At 30.4% G+C, this 20,137-nt stretch overlaps 1 protein-coding gene across 1 annotated transcript in view; it reads left to right on the plus strand.

Annotated features, from left to right (window-relative positions):
- Nucleotides 1-20,137, plus strand: part of LOC129975925 (soluble guanylate cyclase 88E-like) — a 159,833-nt gene that overhangs the window by 121,626 nt on the left and 18,070 nt on the right. Inside the window, exons 3-6 of the mRNA XM_056089215.1 lie at nt 7,426-7,704; nt 12,231-12,569; nt 15,698-15,815; nt 18,041-18,125. Coding sequence (XP_055945190.1) covers nt 7,426-7,704; nt 12,231-12,569; nt 15,698-15,815; nt 18,041-18,125 — 821 coding nt within the window. The remainder of the gene's footprint in view (nt 1-7,425; nt 7,705-12,230; nt 12,570-15,697; nt 15,816-18,040; nt 18,126-20,137) is intronic.

Genomic DNA, 20,137 nt, shown 5'->3' on the forward strand with positions numbered 1-20,137 from the left:
TTTCATGAAAATAGATATAACTAAAAATATCTTTTGTTTAAAAAAAAAAAAGGCTGTTGTCTTCTTCTTTGTAGAATTAAAAATATATTACAAAATTCCAGTTTTGCAAATATGAAACAAGTAATGTTAAATAAAATCGTAAAAATCCACATTATTTAGCTCAAACCCATGAACAAAAATCAATCAATAAATAAAAAATTGTGGTTGTCCCAGGTATGATCAAGAAATTTATTAACGAGGGGCATGCATACTTAATACATAAAACAATAAAATGCATCAAAATGCTCAAACCAAATGACGATATTACAAATGCTTAATGGCGATAAAAACAAAACACTTAAAATTTTAGCACGTCTTGAATTAATTGCTGTATTTCTTCTTGTTCAGACAATTTCAAACCACGCAGCTGATTCATTAATTACGATTTGCTAATTGAATCATCACCCCCTTCCCCCTTTAATTACCCAACAAGTGGTCATTGATCATCAGCAATAATGGCTTTGTTCTCGCCAACCCCTCTTGCGAAACCCGAGAATTATATCCGCAGGTCGTGAGTGGTAATTTCTCCAGCTCATTAAGCACTCACAAAAGTCCACTAATGAATCCTTCAGATCTTGCCGCGATAGTGAAGCGTTGCTGCAAGATCTAATGCTCCAGATCTTGCATCAAGTGAATTCCCGCAATCGTCTATTTTGAAGGGCGCTGGGCGATAATTATAAACTGAGTCAAAGAGTCAAGTTCCTTTTTTGGAATCTAAATATACTCCGTGGAAATCGAAGGCAAGTTAAATCTGTTGTGTGCATTGAACTTATATTAGATGAGCAAAAACGCCAGCAATTACAGCCAACGCCCAGCGTTATTGCTATTTATGTTATTATCTCGTACGTAAGCAATGGGGAGATGGGTCGCAGTAAATAGAAATCCAGGAAGATCTATTTCGATGGCTGGAAGCATGGACGAGTACTAATTTTCAAGACGACCAAGGCTATTTGCAGAATAATTTCGGAACCGAATGGCTTCCGAATTTTAAATGTTGCTGTTTTGGTTTCTTACATAAGCAAATACATAACCTATTATACACGAAGCGAGACATTTTGTTTGGGTTAATTAATATCCGATGCTTACCTCATACATAGTAAAATTCTTCTATTTTATTTTTGCACTATATATAGTGCAACTTCTTTCGTTTTACTTATTATACGATTTTTATATAAATGTAATATTTTGCATTAGTGCTTGCACTCATCATTATACGATTTTTATATAAATGCAATAGTTTGCATTAGTGCTGGCGCTCATAATTACACGGTTTTTATATAAATGCAATATTTTGCATTAGTGCTTGCGCTTATAATTATACGATTTCTATATAAATCCAATATTCATCATTAGTGCTGGCGCTCATAATTACACGGTTTTTATATAAATGCAATATTTTGCATTAGTGCTTGCGCTTATAATTATACGACTTCTATATAAATCCAATATTTATCATTAGTGCTGGCGCTCATAATTAGACGATTTTTTATAAATACAATAGTTTGCATTAGCATTGGCACTCATAATTATAAGATTTTTATATGAATGCAATATTTTGCATTAGTGCTGGCGCTCATAATTACACGATTTTTATCTAAATGCAATATTTTGCATTAGTGCTTGCGCTCATAATTATACGATTTTTATATAGATGCAATAGTTTGCATTAGCTCTGACGCTTATAATTATCCGATTTTTATATAAATGCAATAGTTTGCATTAGCTCTGACGCTTATAATTATCCGATTTTTATATAAATGCAATATTTAGCATTAGTGCTTGCGCTCATAATTACATGATTTTTATATAAATGCAATATTTTACATTAACGCTGGCGCTCATAATTATACGATTTTTATATAAATGCAACAGCTTGCATTAGCACTGGTACTCATAATTATCCGATTTTTATATGAATGCAATATTTTGCATTAGCGCTTGCGCTCATAATTACACGATTTTTATCTAAATGCAATATTTTGCATTAGTACTTGCGCTTATAATTATACGATTTTTATATAGATGCAATAGTTTGCATTAGCTCTGACGCTTATAATTATCCGATTTTTATATAAATGCAATAGTTTGCATTAGCTCTGACGCTTATAATTATCCGATTTTTATATAAATGCAATATTTAGCATTAGTGCTTGCGCTCATAATTACACGATTTTTATATAAATGCAATATTTTTCAATAGTGCTTGCGCTCATAATTACACGATTTTTATATAAATGCAATATTTAGCATTAGTGCTTGCGCTCATAATTACACGATTTTTATATAAATGCAATATTTTACATTAAGGTTGACACACATAATTATACGATTTTTATATAAATGCAAGATTTTGCGTTAATGCTGGCGCTCATGTGCATTGCATAATGCATTGCTTCTAGTTTATCTTATATTTCACAAATTGTGCATACTTTAAATCTTTATTTCAGAAGATCCAAAATAAAAAATATGTTTATTTGCTTTTCGCATGTAACTAGAATTTAAATATATTTTGTACAAATTGCCCCCTGACTAGTTTCATCAGAAATATTGATTATACTTTATTTCAGATAATTTAAATATACATTCATATCCTTGATACCCACATATTGTCTGACATTATTTTTCTGTTTATTGTGTAAATGAATCTATCTAAAGCAGACAAGTCCACAATATCATAGCGCTATTGAAGTAATAAATGTCTGGTTCATCTATCTTCTAAATTTCATATTATTCCGTGAGTTACTTTTTTATTTGTCATACTAAAATTACTTCATTTAAACTACACAGATATTAAGCAAAATCCTTCTTCTTTAGTTTTCAACAATGAAAAAAAATCACGCTTTTAAATATTCGATGAAGCCATGAAAACAGTTTCAATTTCAGGATTACAAATAACCTATTCTTGGAAATTATGCAAAAGTAGCTTTCAAAAATTACAGAATTTAGGGGAAAATGCACGATTAATTGGCTATCATTAAAAAGAGAATTATTAAAATTTCAAAACGATGTAAAAATGGTGCTTTTGTGTAATAATATTTTCTGCTGTTCCCGCGGAAATGCGCCAACATTCAGCTTAATTTTTAATTAAAACTTCAAAACATTACTCTGAAGTACTCATTTTTATCTTTCAAGATGCATATATATGTACCAAATTTGATACATCTCGTCAAACGATCTGGCCTATACAGCATCAACACAAACACACATATTCATCTTTATTATTAGTAAAGGTAGAGATTCAACTGATGCACCCATTCCTGTGTTTCATATATAGCAGAATTTCATATAATTTCATATATTACTCTTCATATAATACATATTATTTCTCAGCGTAATATCTTACACCGAACAAGCATTTTGTTTTTCTTTTATATAATTGTGTGGTTCAATATATCAAACTATAACAAAAAAACATTACGCAATGTAATTTTTCTCTTTTTTATTTATATGTTTTACTAGCTGATGTATCCAACGTTATTTAGGCCTCCGCTTCTAATATTTTTCATGTAAAAATGAGTATGTATCAAAATACGAAAAATTCACTTACAGTTTGGAACGTTCTTTAAAAATTAAAATTAAAATATCGATTGTACAAAATGATTTTTAAAAATATTTGAAGTTTCATTTGTGTATAAGTTAGTAATACCTTATAAAAATGGCCTAAATTTAATGAAATATTACAAGTGTCAACCTGAAGGCAAAGAAATAAAAAATGTTTTTTTAAATATTTGTAATAATTTCATTCAATAAGAATGACGCGGATAAGAATAAGAGTTTTCTCTTAAAAATACTTTGAAAGAAAAGTTTTTAATTAATAAAAAATTTCTGCCTAATTAATTGTCTCTAAACAATGATTCTCGTACTTCATAGTTTTTGTAAGCAATATTTAAAGATTTTTTTTTTTTTGCACATATTTTTTATGAATAAGCACCGAATTTCCGTCATATGATTTTCACTTCTATTGCTTGATATATATTATTTTCTTTTTTTGTGTTTCTATATTTGACCGAAACACCATCTTAATTCTTCTTTTTTTTAACTTTATTTTCTCGGATACGAAGTGTAGAGAAAATATTGTAATCGTTGAAAAATTCGAACTAGAGATTTTGAAGCATCTCCACGTTTTAGCCATCCCTGATTTCGAAAAACACCTTTTTGGAAAATGTCCGTTCATTTGTCTGTGACAAAAATAACTCAAAAACTGGATACTGATTTAATTAGTTAATTTCTCTTTAACAATATTCCTGTGTTTTAAGAAAACACGAAACACAAAAATTTTATATTTGTTGCCTTGTAGTTATCATTCTGAGAAATGTAAATTTTATGTTCATTTAATCCATGAAATATTTAGTCAGAATTCCTCTATCGAAAAGTGGTTGATATATCGATGTAAACTTTGTTTATTTTTCATGTAATTTAATACAAAGTACGAATTTCATGAAGAATTATAAAGAAAAAAAGAAAATCTTTCCGTATTAAAAAGAATTCCTAAATATCGCTTACATCGTTCATACATTTTTTTAGCAATACTCCTATTTAAACTCTTTCTACAATCATTCATATTATTGTTATTAATTCCGTCTAGCATGCTTTCCCTGACGTATTCTGCATACATTTTCAGTGTTTCCGAAACCAGTTTATTCCAAACACCAACTAGAAAGAAAAAGAAGCAGTTAATGCCGAGTTCAGTAATCGCTCAAATCCGTATGTACTTCGAGCGACGTATCATTTCATCGTAGGTTCAATGGCAGAATTCTGCCTTCTGAAATTGAAATTAATTCAAGGCCAAATACAAATGATATGCACGTGACATGAAACAAAAATGGGGTGATTTTTTAGAATTAATTCTAGTTCTGATGGTGTCTGTCATATCTATTACTGCAACTGCAGTAACTAGATTTTTCGGATTGCCTGTCGGGAACGCAGATATTAAATCGGAATGTTAATTGAGGATATTTTTATTAGAGGGATTAAATTTTCTGAACATAATTCCGAAATATTTTATACTTGAAAATGCAAAAGATATTTAAAAATTCCACAGGCGCGGTAAATAACTTATTAAAAATAAAATAAAAATTCGGAAAAAAATAAAATTCTAGCTATTTAAAAGAAATCAATTTACTGATGCAGATTTGAAAAATCTGAAACTAGAGAGGTTCAACTTGGGAAACAAGTATTTTTTTTTTATTTTTTTGATTAGACAATTTTAATAAGTTTTAATTTAAATAAGGTTTCTTTTTATTTCTTCCCACCTGGTAGCCAAGGGCGGGTTATCGACAAGACAGGCATTTAATGTCACTGGACTAAGGAAGGCCCGCTGCCAAAATGATTATAAGGGCCACTATTTACCAAATAAATAAATATTCTAAAAATATAAATTCGTGTTATGAAATTTTAGTACCACGGTGTGTATTTATATTAAATTATTAAAATCATTATGAATTTAAGTACAATTAGTTACTTATTTATAATATATTGGAATATTTATTATTCTTTTTACCGGTTATTTTATAATTCTCTTGACAAGTTCTGCAAAATAATAATTTTTTTATTTGTGTTGCTTGAAGTTAATTATTTCTTCATATTTTATCACAATTAAATGATTTTATGCGTAATTAAGGAAATCATTGACTTATAATTAATTTCCCCAAATTATCTTGCATTAATCATTTTTCCCATGTGATATAATATAAAAAAATAACAAATAAATAAATACATACTTTTCTGGAAAGTATACTAAAATAAAAATTTTGACTAAAATTAATCAGTGACGTATTTATTAAATTAAAAGTATTTTTAAATGTACAACTAAAGTGGTCTTATTGAAAGAACGCTTATTGCTTAAAAGTACAAATAGCCTGATACCACCATTGTTCTGAATACTAGATATGCGTCTGAAATGTTTCCTGTATGGCGATTGACTCTCGATTTTTAGAGGGGTTTATAAAAGTTTTAGGTCTAGCTTCTTCTGCTTTCATGAAGAAATATATCTCATATGGGACAAAGTACACCTTGGCCAGTGATGATCATTAGGACTAAATTCTAATGCTTGAATGGCCATGATGACAACCACCTTAAATGGCGGGTGGACAACCACAGCATGTCACGTGGAATGGTTGTTCTGTTTTGGAATTACCTCCTATTAGAGAGAAAGCTCCATAATATGACCTATAGAAGAGGAAATTTCATAATTAGACATGGAAGCTCTCTTCCTTCATATGAGAGAGATTATACCGTGGCTAATGATGGCCATTAGGACTCTACTCTAATGCTTGTATGACAGCGACGATAGTCATTCCATACATCAGGTGAGCAGACATGCCACGTGGAATGGTTGATCTACTTTGGAGTTTTCTTCTATTGTGGAGAGAATTCACAATAGGACCTATGGTAAAGTAAATTCCACAATAGAATTTATATAACACGGAATTACACAAGAGAATTTATGGGACAGGTAATTACATAGTAGGACATATGGAGCAAGGAATTCCACAGTTCATCTTGGACCCCCACCACCCATGAGAGAGGTTTTACCGTAGTTAGTAATGACCACGAGGACTCAACTCGAATGCTTACATGACCGCGACGACAGCCATTCCATACAGCTGGTGGAACCGCGCGAAATGATTGACTTATTGTGGAATTTTTTCCGTATGGTACAGGGAATTCAACAACAGGACATATGAGACAGGGAACATCACAATTCCTCTTGGAATCCCCCCATGAAAGGGGTTTTACAGTGGTTAGTAATGATCATTAGAACTCAACTGTAGTGCTTGAATGACTGCGACGACACCATTCCATACAGCAGGTGGAACCACGCGGAATGATTGGCCTATTGTGGAATTCCTTTCTAATGTAAAGAGAATTCACAATAGGACCAATGGGGCAGGGAATTCCACAAGAGCTGTGGTACAAGGAATTACACTATTTATTTTGGAATACCTCACACTCATGAGAGAGGTTTTATAACGGCCAGTGATGACCATAGGACTCAACTCTAGGACTTGAATGACCGCGACTACAGCCATTCCGCATGTTAAGTTGATAGTTACCTCCTCCCATGTTTCAGCAGGTTTTGGGTAATTCTATTATGATGTAGTTTAAAGGACATTTCTAAAAATCTTTATAATATTTTTTGAAAATGAATAAACTACAAAAAAAAAATCACTTTTCTCTCATTGTAGATTACAAAAATGCATAACTCGTTCGAATTTAGCAACTTTTTCCTAATCTCAGTTCTTTTATGTCTTTTTTTAATGTCATTAATTTAATCAAAATGGTTCTTTCAAAATAATTATATGCTTCACATTAATGGCACGCAAATCATTGAATTCCCATTTGTTTGAATTCCCAGTTTTTCATGTCTGCTGTTCCTCTTTTCAGATCCTCGGTGTGTCTGAGCGTGAGTTCCTAGAAGGAATGGGCGTCTACTTTGTGTCTTTTGTGGGTCACTACGGCTACGACCGCGTCCTCTCCGTATTGGGAAGGCACATGCGAGATTTCCTGAATGGTCTCGACAACCTGCACGAGTACCTGAAATTCAGCTATCCGCGCATGAAGGCACCCTCTTTCTTCTGCGAAAGGGAGACACCTTCGGGTCTTACCCTACACTACAGAAGCGCCAGAAGAGGATTTCTCTGGTACACCATTGGGCAGATCAAGGTGAGTGGCCATTTTTACTTTCTCTTATAGGACAATGGCATAAAGTACAGATATCGCTGAATAATCACATCTTGGGAATCTGATTAACCCCAGGTTTCCGGCCTAGATGAGCAAGAATGAGTGTGAGCACTCGTCCCGAAAATTTCTCCAATAAATGCATTCGTCTATTATTAACCGCATGCCATTGACGAACAATTGAAACAATATAGTGGCGATAAGGCGCATTGTCTTCCAATCATTGGCGATAAATCCTGAATTGTGGTTATTACATAAACACCAATGCACCGAATGTGAATTTTGGACGTCTGTTTTTGATAGATTAAAACGTAAATTTAACTCAAAACTACAATTGCCGTCACAAAATTACGTATTAAATTTTATATGTTTAAGTCAATGTATTATTGAGTTATCGCGTTTAGAAAGTACAAAACTACAGAGTTTACCATCTTGACCGATTCAGTTTTAAATTCAATAGGTATCCACACTTCAGATCTTTGAACTAACTTTGCTCACTAAGCTTTCTTCGTTTTCTAGTTATCATGTGAATTTATATTCGGACAGGCAGACGTACTTTGAATGGAGATTTTTCAGATTTTATAGAAATCTACAAATTTGGAATAAAGACCATATTCCATGGTTCATTGTCTTGTTGAAATGGTTTTTGATTTACCATGTTCATAGACAGACCGATGATCAGATATATTGAAAAAATATATCTGTCGAATCTATCAAAATATTCGAGCTCGAGGTTTCGTAGAATCTCCCAGTTTCATATTTCCTCGAGTTCGAAAAACACATTTTAGAGAATCATATCTGATTTAAAACACGATAGCTCAAGACCGATTGACCTAGGCAAATTAAATTTGGTTTTTAATACCAAATTTATTGGTCCTATCAAATTTTGAGCTCAATCTATTGAGAGGAAGTCTGTCTTTCTGATTAGAAGGTTGAAAGGGCATGGAGTGATGTTCTATCCGATTATAAATGAATACTATAGGTACAAAACAAAAAGAACTAAACAGATAAAAATTAGTATACAAGTTAAGTATCTAAATACTTTTTTTCTTTAGTTTTGAACTAAAACCATCAAAAGGTTGATCATTTATCGGTTAGTATTCTGGCATACCTGTAGGCGCATTAAATCGAAAATGTAACAACTTATATAAGTGAAATTTGGTTCACACTTAGTACCTAAAGTATAGACATGTGTCAAATTTGGAACTAATTCCATTAAAGGTTGGCCATATGATGGTCAGTACTCTCACAAGCATATAAACACGATGGCTTGAATAAATAAAATTTGCTCTGTGGCTTTTTGACAATAATTTTAGCTTTGTGTTAAATTTTTGTTTGCGGGTAATGCCACTTTTGAAAATAATATATCACGAGGAGTTAAAAAAAATGTCGGCGCTTTAGTTTTGCTAAACTTCCGATAGCGACAGGTCATATTCTACCCTGAGGTTCACTTATATTGTCAACACCACTGATTATCTGCCAATAGTGAACATTTTGACAAGTTAATCATGCAGCTAAGAGACGAGATTAACTGGCGATTGAAAGCGGCGAAATCGGTCCAATTGTTGAAGTTGAGGGGTGTATCAAAGTTTTAATTTAGGATATGTCTTTAAAATGGAAAGCGGGGCGAGCCAAGGGACCATTAATGATGAATCTAAACGTCATGAACTTTTAACTCAAATAAAAATTGACGAATTATTGGGGTTGAGGAAATTAGCCCCCTCCCCCACCCCCGAAGAAAGTGCACATTGAGGTAGTGATTTTGGAACTGTTTTTGAAATTGGGGTGAGGACAGGCAGTTATTGGTTGACATATCTAAATATCTTGAGTTTTGAAATGAAATGAATATTAATAAAATTGATACATTGAGGAACTTTGGCTTGGTTATCCGCATAGAAAAGTGTGATGATGTATTACTTTTGAAATTTATCTCAAAATATTAATTGGGGGGTGGCAGATAACAGACGACCATTGATGATACATCTACAGATTATAAACTTTCACATAAATTGAAAGTTAGGCAAAATCGGATTCACTGACCGGGGTAGGAGATTGATTTTTCGGTTTCTTAGTTATTTTAAATATGTAAATAATTTGTAATTTCTAAATTTGTTAGAAGTTAAATAAATAAATAATTACAATTTCTAATTACAATTTATTTATGAACTCAAAAATTATCCATCATAATCTGAAAAGTAAAATAAATCCAATTTAAATTTAGTTGTACAAAGCTTATGTAATAAATATTTACTTAACTTATGTAATAAATTATCAATAACAAAATACTCATCATTTTTGACACAGTTGCACTTAATTTTGATTGATGTTTAACGGTTTCAATCAAAATTATTGAACAATCTCCTCAGCTTTAAAAATGTCAAGTTTCTTTTGATAAATCGTTACTCTCCTTGAGTAGCAATTTTATAAAAGGAAGAGACAGCACCGAAAGGACAATGGTTTTTACCTAAATGTATTAAAAGAAAAAAAAAAGGAGCCGACTCTCTGGAATAAGAGTTTATGATTGTCTATCAAATCAATCAAGATTTATAAAGATGATAAATCGTTTTGAGATATCAAAAGTACCGGAAGAGGATTCTTATTTGTGAAGGTCAGCTGTCTCGTTCGCCGAATTCTTCATTGTAAACGGGGAAAAGCTTGGAATCTTACGAATCGATATTGAAGCTTTAGGATTATTTCTGATAAAATGTTCCCTTCACATATATCTCAAAAAATACATTGCCGTTTTTAAAAAGTGATTTTAGAACAAGTGGCTTTTGTATAATCTTAATAAAATAAACTTCAATTTATTTATTTATTTAAATTATTGGTATTTTAGAGCATTCTACTATTTACTTCGTCGAAAAATAAACGCATAAAAAAGTACAGGGTGTTCATTAATTATTGTCGGGGTTTCCGTACCTCATAACTTTCGAATACAAAAACCGATTACGTATTTGTAAATTACAACTCAAAGAATTTTATTAATGATATTAAAGTGTAAAGCTTGCACAATTTGAACTTTGCAGGCATTCAGTTGAAGACGATTATGTATTCGTAAATTACAACTCAAAGAATTATGAATACGTAAATTACAACTCAAGGAATTATGAATACGTAAATTACAACTCAAGGAATTATGAATACGTAAATTACAACTCAAAGAATTATGAATACGTAAATTACAACTCAAAGAATTAGATATTCGTAAATTACAACTCAAAGAATTATGAATACGTAAATTACAACTCAAAGAATCGCCTTCAGCTGAATACCTACAAAATGCAAATTGTGCAAGCTTTACACTTTAATATAATTAATAAAATTCTTTGAGTTGTAATTTACGAATACGTAATCGGTTTTGCGTAATATTTTTTATTCGAAAGTTATGAGGTACGGAAACCTCGACAATAATTAATGAACACCCTGTATATTTTACAAATGTTTGACAAGTATTATGAAAGAAATGGGAATATTTATTTTAAAATTTGTATTTTTATTTCATTTTTTTTTATTTAATTCTTTGAGTTTCGCATTCTTACTTAATTTAAAAATTTTTAACAGTGCCATGCTTTATTATCTATATATCTAGCATTAAACTAATATAAAGTAAAATAGTTAAGTTCTTAAATTATTTTTTAAAAATCAGAAGAATAAAAAAGTCTTAAATAATATATTGAAATTTTAATAATTTTACATGCTTTATTTAATTTGACGTGTTTCAATGTTTTTAACAATAAAATTTAGTAATTGATTTTTTGCACAAATTTTATGTCAAGATAAAATGTATCTTATAAATAAATGTACATAAATTTATAAGCAAATAAGTAATGGCATCTCTATAATGAATTATAAAAAAAATTCCTCATACATTATTAAAACAGTCTAAATGCTGTTTTAAATTATTTAATTTTAAATTAATAATATTTTCGATATGAGTAATTTACTTGTAAGTTAAATTCGGTAAATTCTGAAAAGTTTAATCAAAATTTCAAAAAATTAGGAGCTTTTGTTAACAGTATATGCATGTGATTGGCGTGCTAAACCCGCGACATTAAATCAAACTTTGTCATAACTCTTTTAGGGAGTGCAGAAAAAAAATATTATAAAATTCGATAATAATTATTGGAAATGAAATTTAAAAAAAGATATATTCTATCAATGCGTAGTAAAATGTGATTTTGACTCTTCGAAATACTTTAAAATATGCATTTAATAGAAACATATTTCGCTTTAACTGATGTAAAATTTAAAAATTCAGAGGATAATTCTCTTAATTTATTAAAAATTCGACAGGGGACTCATTTAAAACGTTGTTGAAAGTTAAGGCTCTAAACGCATTTCACTTGTTATAAATTCACTACGTTAAAATAAATAATAAATGTCATATAAATTTTTACCTGTGAGAAATAATCTATTACGGATATAAAAAAAAACTTGCATAGAAAAAATCGTAATCATTTTATAATCGCCTTCTATTTCCACTTCTTCAACTTTCCGTTCTATTTTTCCAGGAGGTTGGTCACCATTTCTACAACACAGACGTCGACGTGCACGTCTTGCAGCAGACGAGTTCGGTCGGGGTGTACCACGTCATCCTGCAGTTGTCATTCGATAACCGAGCTTTCCGTCTGGAAGAGAAGCGAAAGACTCTGCGGATCGACCGCACCATGCTGCCTATTAAGGCCTTCCTTTTCCTGGAGATCTTCCCTTTCTGTCTTGTGTTCGATTCCCACCTTCACATCAAGACGATAGGCAAGAGCCTGCGCGCCATCATGCCAGACATCACCGGTCGGAGATTACCAGAGGTGTTCGACCTCACCAGGCCACTCATCGAGTGCACGTGGGAAGCTGTAAGTACTTTTTGAAGAAGTTTTCGAATATGCAATGATCCTTTCGGATATGGGTATATTTACAACAATAATGAAAATCCAACCATGAGTGAAAGCGATAATATATAAAACAAACACCTTTCGACGATCTGTTGGTTCGCCGAACTATGTTGTTTATGTTTAATTTCAATTCAATATCATATGCATAACTTGAGGTCCTTGACTTCCTCAACAAAGTATTTCTAAGCATTAAATTGTGTTAAAATTTAAAGTTTTGTTTATTGTGTGCATAAAGATAGTCATCAAGTGTCACCAAGCAATGTGTCGTAGTGTCATCAAGCAGTGTCCGGGTAATTTATTTGCGGTAATGCAATTTTTTTTTCTGATTCTTCATATAAACTAAACTGATAAATACAAAAAATTTTCCTTTTAATTTTTAACAATATATAAAAAAATAAGTACCAGTGCACTAAACGTCACGCATTTCTTTCAATTGAAACTAAATTTTGCCCGGAAACTTTTGTGTTTCGAATTGAGGTAATTGTAAAAAATAAAGGCAAAACTTGTCTAGACTGTATTTTTTATAAAAATATTATATCAACCGCAGAATTTTTCTCTTCGATTTTGATTATACAAAGAAGGTGGTAATCTTGTCCTAATCATTAACGATACTTTAATCTCGTTCTTTCTTTCGTATTTTTCTTATTTTCTTCTTATGTAATTCATATAATTAGAATACTTGCAATTGTTAATATTATAAAAAAGCATAAAATATAATTCCCTCTTCCCTCTAGATATGCTAGAATATGAATGGCCAAACCACTAATGTTAATGATAAAAAGGTTGAAAAGTAAAGAAAATATACGTCATAACCAGAAGCGGATTTTTATAATTCGCATTCCTAGACAGTGCTCATTATCAGTTTTTTGACACAAATATAATTTAAAGAATGAGAATATGAATATCAATGCGATTTTTATTTTTCACATTTTAGTTAATAAATAATTATATAATGTTTTGGGGTGTTAACATAATAACTCTAATAAAATTATTGCATCTTGAGACTTAAAATATTAAAACTTATTTTACACCATATTAAAATTCGAAAATTGTTTTTTTAATTATATCAATCTAATTACTATACAACTTTTTTGATAAATTAAAAAAAATTAAAAATGTTTTTGGCATAGATTTTAACAATAACTTTCATTATTAAAACGAAATTTAAACTGTTTTCATTATTTCATCAAATATTTCGCACATGGTTTTCTTAAATTGTTGAAAACTATGGAAGAAATGTGGTATTTAATATCCATGTTGTTTACATATGGAATAAGAAAATGAAATGACACGAAAATTAATTCTCATTCAGCCTATACAGTTATATTTTAAATGGCAGAGCGATGTCCTAGGACTCAATCGCATGAAAGAGGTTCAAGTATACAATAAACAAAACTTCTGTAATATTATTAAAATAACGCGTCTTTAATATTCATTACTTTATTCTTAACCCCTTAAACAATTTGGCCATATGCCTTTAATGGTAAGATTTACCGCATTTTTATACTTTTAGATCACAATGAAGTCATTTATAAATGTTATAATTCAGCACAAAAATTACTTGAAATACTCAAATATCTGAAATACTCTATGGGTTTTCATTCGAATTAAAATGACAAAAAAAAAAAAAAAAAAAAAAAAAACAGAGGTTAGATAACAAAAGAAATCAGTAAAATATTTAAAAATGCTTTAATGAAGGAATCATGAACATATAATAATTCGTAAGAAATTAAATCGAAATTAATCACAATCAATATTTCTGACGAAATAGCTGAGCGGCCGTGTAATCTATAATTTTAATTTAAATAAAAGCTACCGCAGTTGTGTATGAGTGCTCATAAAAAAACATTTCAATCAAACTTAATATAATAATAATAATTATTTTTACTACAAGAGAAAAAATATCACCAACTTTTCAAAATGTAAAGATTACTTAAACATTCAGTTAATTAAAAATTAACCGAAATGTTGCCATTTTTCTGTAGTAACTTTAGAGCAAATTATTTTAAAAGCAACACTTTTTAAATTTTTACCATTTCACTTAAATCAATTTCTTATTTCTACTCAATATTTCTTCCAGTTGTTATTAATTTGAAAAAAATTAAAGATTTTGAAATTTTTTTTTTTAAATTTCTGTTTTGCTTAAACATATTCATTTTCGCCAACTTTTCATTTATTTCAAAATATTTGTTTAATAATGTATATTACTTTTTCCCACGAAAATTTGGGTTGAAATTAATTCGAAAAAATTTACACAATAATAAAATAAAAATATTTGCTTTTTCAACGATATCAAATTCATTTTTCTGCATTCTTTTTTTCAATTGCTATTAATTCTCTTAAAAATTAGCGCAGACGATTTTGAAATAAGAAAATTTGTTACTCTTTTATTAGCATTAAGAATATTTTTTAAAAAATTATTTACTTATTATCATTAAGAATATTTATTAAAAAATTTATTTATTTATTATCATAAAGAATATTTATTAAATTTTTTATTATTTATTTATTATTATTAAGAATATTTAATAAATTTTTTATTTATTTATTATTATTAAGAATATTTATTAATTTTTTTATTATTTATTTTTTATTATTAAGAATATTTAATAATTTTTTTATTTATTTATTATCATTAAGAATATTTATTAAATGTTTTTATTTATTTATTATTAATTAGAATATTTAATAAATTTTTTTTATTTATTTATTATCATTAAGAATATTTCTTTTAACATTAAGAATCTGAATTATTATACAAGTATTTTTTAAATTTATCTTTTATTAAAATAAATGTCTTGGGAAAAAATATTTTATATATTATAATATTTTATAAAAAAAAAATGGTTTTTACATGAAAAATATTTTACATAAAAAGATTTTAATCTCGGGCACCAAAAGATATATCAGCTAGTAATAAATAAAAAGTTGGCATGTTTCATTCATGTGCTAGTTCAAAATGCCTATCTGCTTGTTTCTGCCTTCTGAGATTTTAAAAATGACTCACAATAGTTAGTTCAAAGCTTTCCGTTTTTCAGCAGTATTGCTTGTACTTGCTTTTGATGTTATAATTTTCTTTTTTGTTTTAGATTCTAGTCCATTCGAACAACATATTCGAGCTGAGTTCTGTGATGCCCATCCTCGGCCATGACACCTCGAACGGTAACCACCAGCTTCTGGGGGTGGACGAAGAGGACGATGACGTCAGTGAGTACGTTCGCTCATTAGTGGAATTCTCTGTACCTCGTTACATCCGATCCATCAGCGGAGCTACGCGCTTCGAATAACATCCTTATGAAAAAAAAAAAATTCCTCACTCTTTTTTTTTTTTTTTTCTTTCGCATTTCACCATCAAAAATTTGTGCAGGATTGAATTAGTATATAAAAAAATTATTGCCTTTGAGGCAAGAATAATTTACAATTTTTAATCAGAATTAATATAATTGTATTCTGCTGTGTCTTCAATTATAAATTGTTATTTACTACTTTCACATACAAAAAGTATGCAAAGACAAAGTATTGCAATCGTCGAAATATACGAACTCTAAATTTTGACGAATCTCCACGTCTCAGATTTTCTTATGTTCGAAAAACATATTTTTGGAATTATGTCTGTTTATCTGTAAACATGATGACTCAGAAATGCTTTGAACTAGGCAGATGAAATTTGGTGTATAGGCTTTGAACCAAATTTGTAAATTTTTAGAAAACTGTGAAGGCCTGCCTATTAATCTTAGTATAAATTAACACAAAATTTACAAAACGAAATGCTAAATATGTAAAATTTGGTACATAGATTTAACATCTGAAATACAAATATCTGAGAAATTTAGAAACAACACGTTTAAATCAGAAACACATGGATATATAAAATTTTATATGTTATTTTTTATTACAATTGTAATTTTGTGTCAAATGTTGGTTGCAATCAGTCGTTAAAAAGATATTCAAAATACACAGATCGTTGTTGACGCTTTTGTTTTGAACACATTTAAGCGATTAATCGCCAAAAAGTCTTCGAAATCGCATTCAATGGGCTCTTCTGTCGCTATTATTCATCAATGGTATAAGGTTAATAATGTATAAGTACATTTATTAGAGTGTGCAAAACGGTTTCACACGGTGTATTTTTGCAAATTATGTTAGAGAAGTTGGGCGATTTTTTCCAGAGGATATATTGAACAATGAAATTAAATTTGGAGATTTATACAAGGTTTGGCACTTGGGAGAACCTCTAGGAGTTAACCTATAGTTGTAATAATCTCGAAATTGTAACAATATGATTTTATACTTCGAAAGTATTAGTGCTCTTACACTTCGGGTCATACGAAAAGAAGAGCAGTATGATGAACTTTCAGAACATGCGTACCATATGTACTCACAATTCGCAAAACACGTATTAAAATGGAAACAGAAGCTGCATAATTTTGTCACTTACTTTCTGTATATTTCAATATAAGAAAGTAACAGTGAATTTTTCCCTAGATTTGAGACATTTATTTATTTATTCTGTAGTGAATAGCTTATAAGCCAATTAACAGCTGCGCTACACGAGCAATTGCTTTTGTATTGTGGTCATGTTACTCGGTTGCGAACCACAAGGTCCCAGGTTCTATCCTCGCTCATCGCAAATTGGCCACATTGGTGGCCTCCGACGATGAACGTTCAACCTTTGTACAGCTGTTGTGGCGCCATCTACCCACAGCAAACCAAAGTCGTCAGACTCACTTGACGCAGCAACACAAAAAGGCCACAGCAACCCAAAGTCGTCAGACTCACTTGACGCAGCAACAGCAACCACTCACCTACACACGCTCGTCATAACGCTTGGCGCTGCTCAAATGGGTACAGGCGCATTATAATCAACAGCTAATTCATCACCACTCAACAGCCGTATCGTTCGACTCCCTGGAGGGAGAGTCTGTAGTGAATAGCTTATAAGCCAGGTAACAGCTACGCTACACGAGCAATTGCTTTTGTATCGTGCTCATGTTACTCGGCTGCGAACCACAAGGTCCCAGGTTCTATCCTCGCTCAATTCAATCTGCTACAATACCCCAGAGATATATCACATTTTTCCAACTTTCACTATCCAAAAATAATTAATGTGGAATTAAAAAAAATTATTTGATATTAAGACAACTTTATCACGACATAAAATTGTATTACTATTGTTACAAATATAATTTTCAGAACAGATATTTTAATTTCACTGTCTATTAGCATTCCTGTTTTGTTATATAAAATATATTCTATCTTAGAAGAATTTAACCATCAATACCTTTTATAACTATCATTTTATGAATATTTCTTTACGCCGATTTTTTTACAAATTTAATTGGGCATCTTTATATAGAACTTTAAAAAATATATATATATATGCTATGCGTCAACTGAAATAGCAAAACTCATACACTTTCCATTTTTTACAGGCATGGAAGACAGATTGCTGCATTTAAAAGGTCAAATGCTTTACATGGAGGAGTGGAAGAGTATGGCTTACCTAGGAACGCCATTGTAAGTTCCGAATTTTGTGCTAAATATATTTTTAGAGTTTAAAACTTCCTGGAATAAACTCCTTAAAATTTATTTATTGAAAAAGAACCGTAGAGAAGTTGTCGTATAAGTAAGCAAGTTCTTGCTTCACTTCCCTTAAGATTAAAAAATAGTGTGTGGTCCAATGACTCCCATTCCGATGACGGCTTGTACCTCTTAACTACGGTATTCGTATGGGTTTACTGTATTGAATCTCAAGACTCGATCAAATGCCATGACGATTGGTCATTCAGATTATAATGGACACTGCGCCATTGCTGGGACAGTTCATTTATGGATACCCAAATTTCAGCTGAATAATTTCCTGAATTTATTTTCTTCATTCACGCAATGCTCAATGAAATGGTTTTAATTCCACTCAATCTAACATATTTAATTAAGAGCCAAGAATTCAGGATAAAAAAGAAAATGCCATGAAGTCACCTTGGGCGGGACCTCCGAGAACGTAGAGAGCAATAAAAGTTTTTTAGGCCTTTAACTGTGACCGTTTCCGCCATTACCGGTTTTAACTAAGCAATGGACTGTCTTTAGCTTTGGTCAGTTGATGTCCATCGTCCCTAGCATCCGTTCGTTTGTAATTGTGAAGATTTTTGAGCATTTTTTGCATTAAAATTCTATGAGATCGCCTCTGGATTACTAAAACGAAGTACCATATCACACTTGATTATCATGTGAGTAATTAAGACTATTTATTTTTCTTTAATAGCAGTTTTTTCCGAGTTATAAGTTTTAATGCGAAGTATACATTAAGCCTGAAATCATTTCATGTCTCTTCGCATTAGACTTTCTTTATTCATTGCAGAGTGTAAACAAAAGTGGTTTAACGATTCATATAATTCAATTTGTGTAATACTAATGGCAGAATTATTTTGTTTGCTTATAAAATATTTTTTTTTGACTTCACAGAAAACCAATTGTTTTGTTTTTTGCGTTCAATTTTTTTAAAACTATTTTTTGCAGAAAATATTTTACTTTTTAAAATAATTGTAAACAAGTCGATAGCTTCTAAAGTTCAGAAAAAATAGCATTACATAAAAAAAGGATGGCAAAAAATAAAGAATTCCAAATTTTAAACCATATATAAATAAAAAAGTAAACAGCTGGAAAAAGTCAAAAAGCAAAACACGTACTAGTACAATACCAATACAAAACGTATTATGTTCTGACTTCGCTCTAGAACTAAACATGTGCGAGGTTGCTATCTCGGACTGCCGGACAACAAATGAATTTTCATATGAATCTTCATCACGAACAGATGCATCAAGCTGTGAAATGCACGATCAACTTTTATTCCATTTCAACGTTCTTATGCAATTTTTAAAAGGTTTCCTCATACTCAGATGAACTAGACCTGCTTTCAAATGGGCGCCGAGTTATTTTTCTTTTAAAATTTTGGCAATACTTATTTGCTTGCCATGTTTTAAATTCAGACTGTTCTAGTTAGAAAACGAGTGTGCTATTTTACCCATGTCCCTTCGGATGCTATTTTGTTGAGCATAAGGGTATAGAATTAAAGTCATGGGAATTTTATTTTGTTACATTTACTCTGATCATACTGAGAGACGGAGGTTGTATTAGAAGGGAAATATGTATATAAAAAAACTCAAATCTTTACATTTCGATTTAAAATACTAATTATACATATTTAAATACATTAGAAAGAAATTAAAATACTAGAACTCTTTTCTCTTAACGTCACGTCCAGTGGCTACCAGTCCATTTGAAGTGTAAAACTGCAACATCCTTTTAAATTATTTTAAACACTTGCTTCCTCGTTTTTAAGCTTGCTTGTTTTTCTATAGTAAGAATTCGATGAACTTATGATAATGGGAAATAATAATAATACAGAAAAGCGGTAGAAAATGAACCAATGATTAGGAGATAATTAAAACAAATTTGCATAGAGATCGGCCTCACAAAACATGAAAATTATTTTAATGCGAAATAGCTAAAGACAAAAACGAAGTATTTCT

Source organism: Argiope bruennichi, chromosome 7 (assembly GCF_947563725.1).
Source record: "Argiope bruennichi chromosome 7, qqArgBrue1.1, whole genome shotgun sequence".
Taxonomy (NCBI): domain Eukaryota; kingdom Metazoa; phylum Arthropoda; class Arachnida; order Araneae; family Araneidae; genus Argiope; species Argiope bruennichi.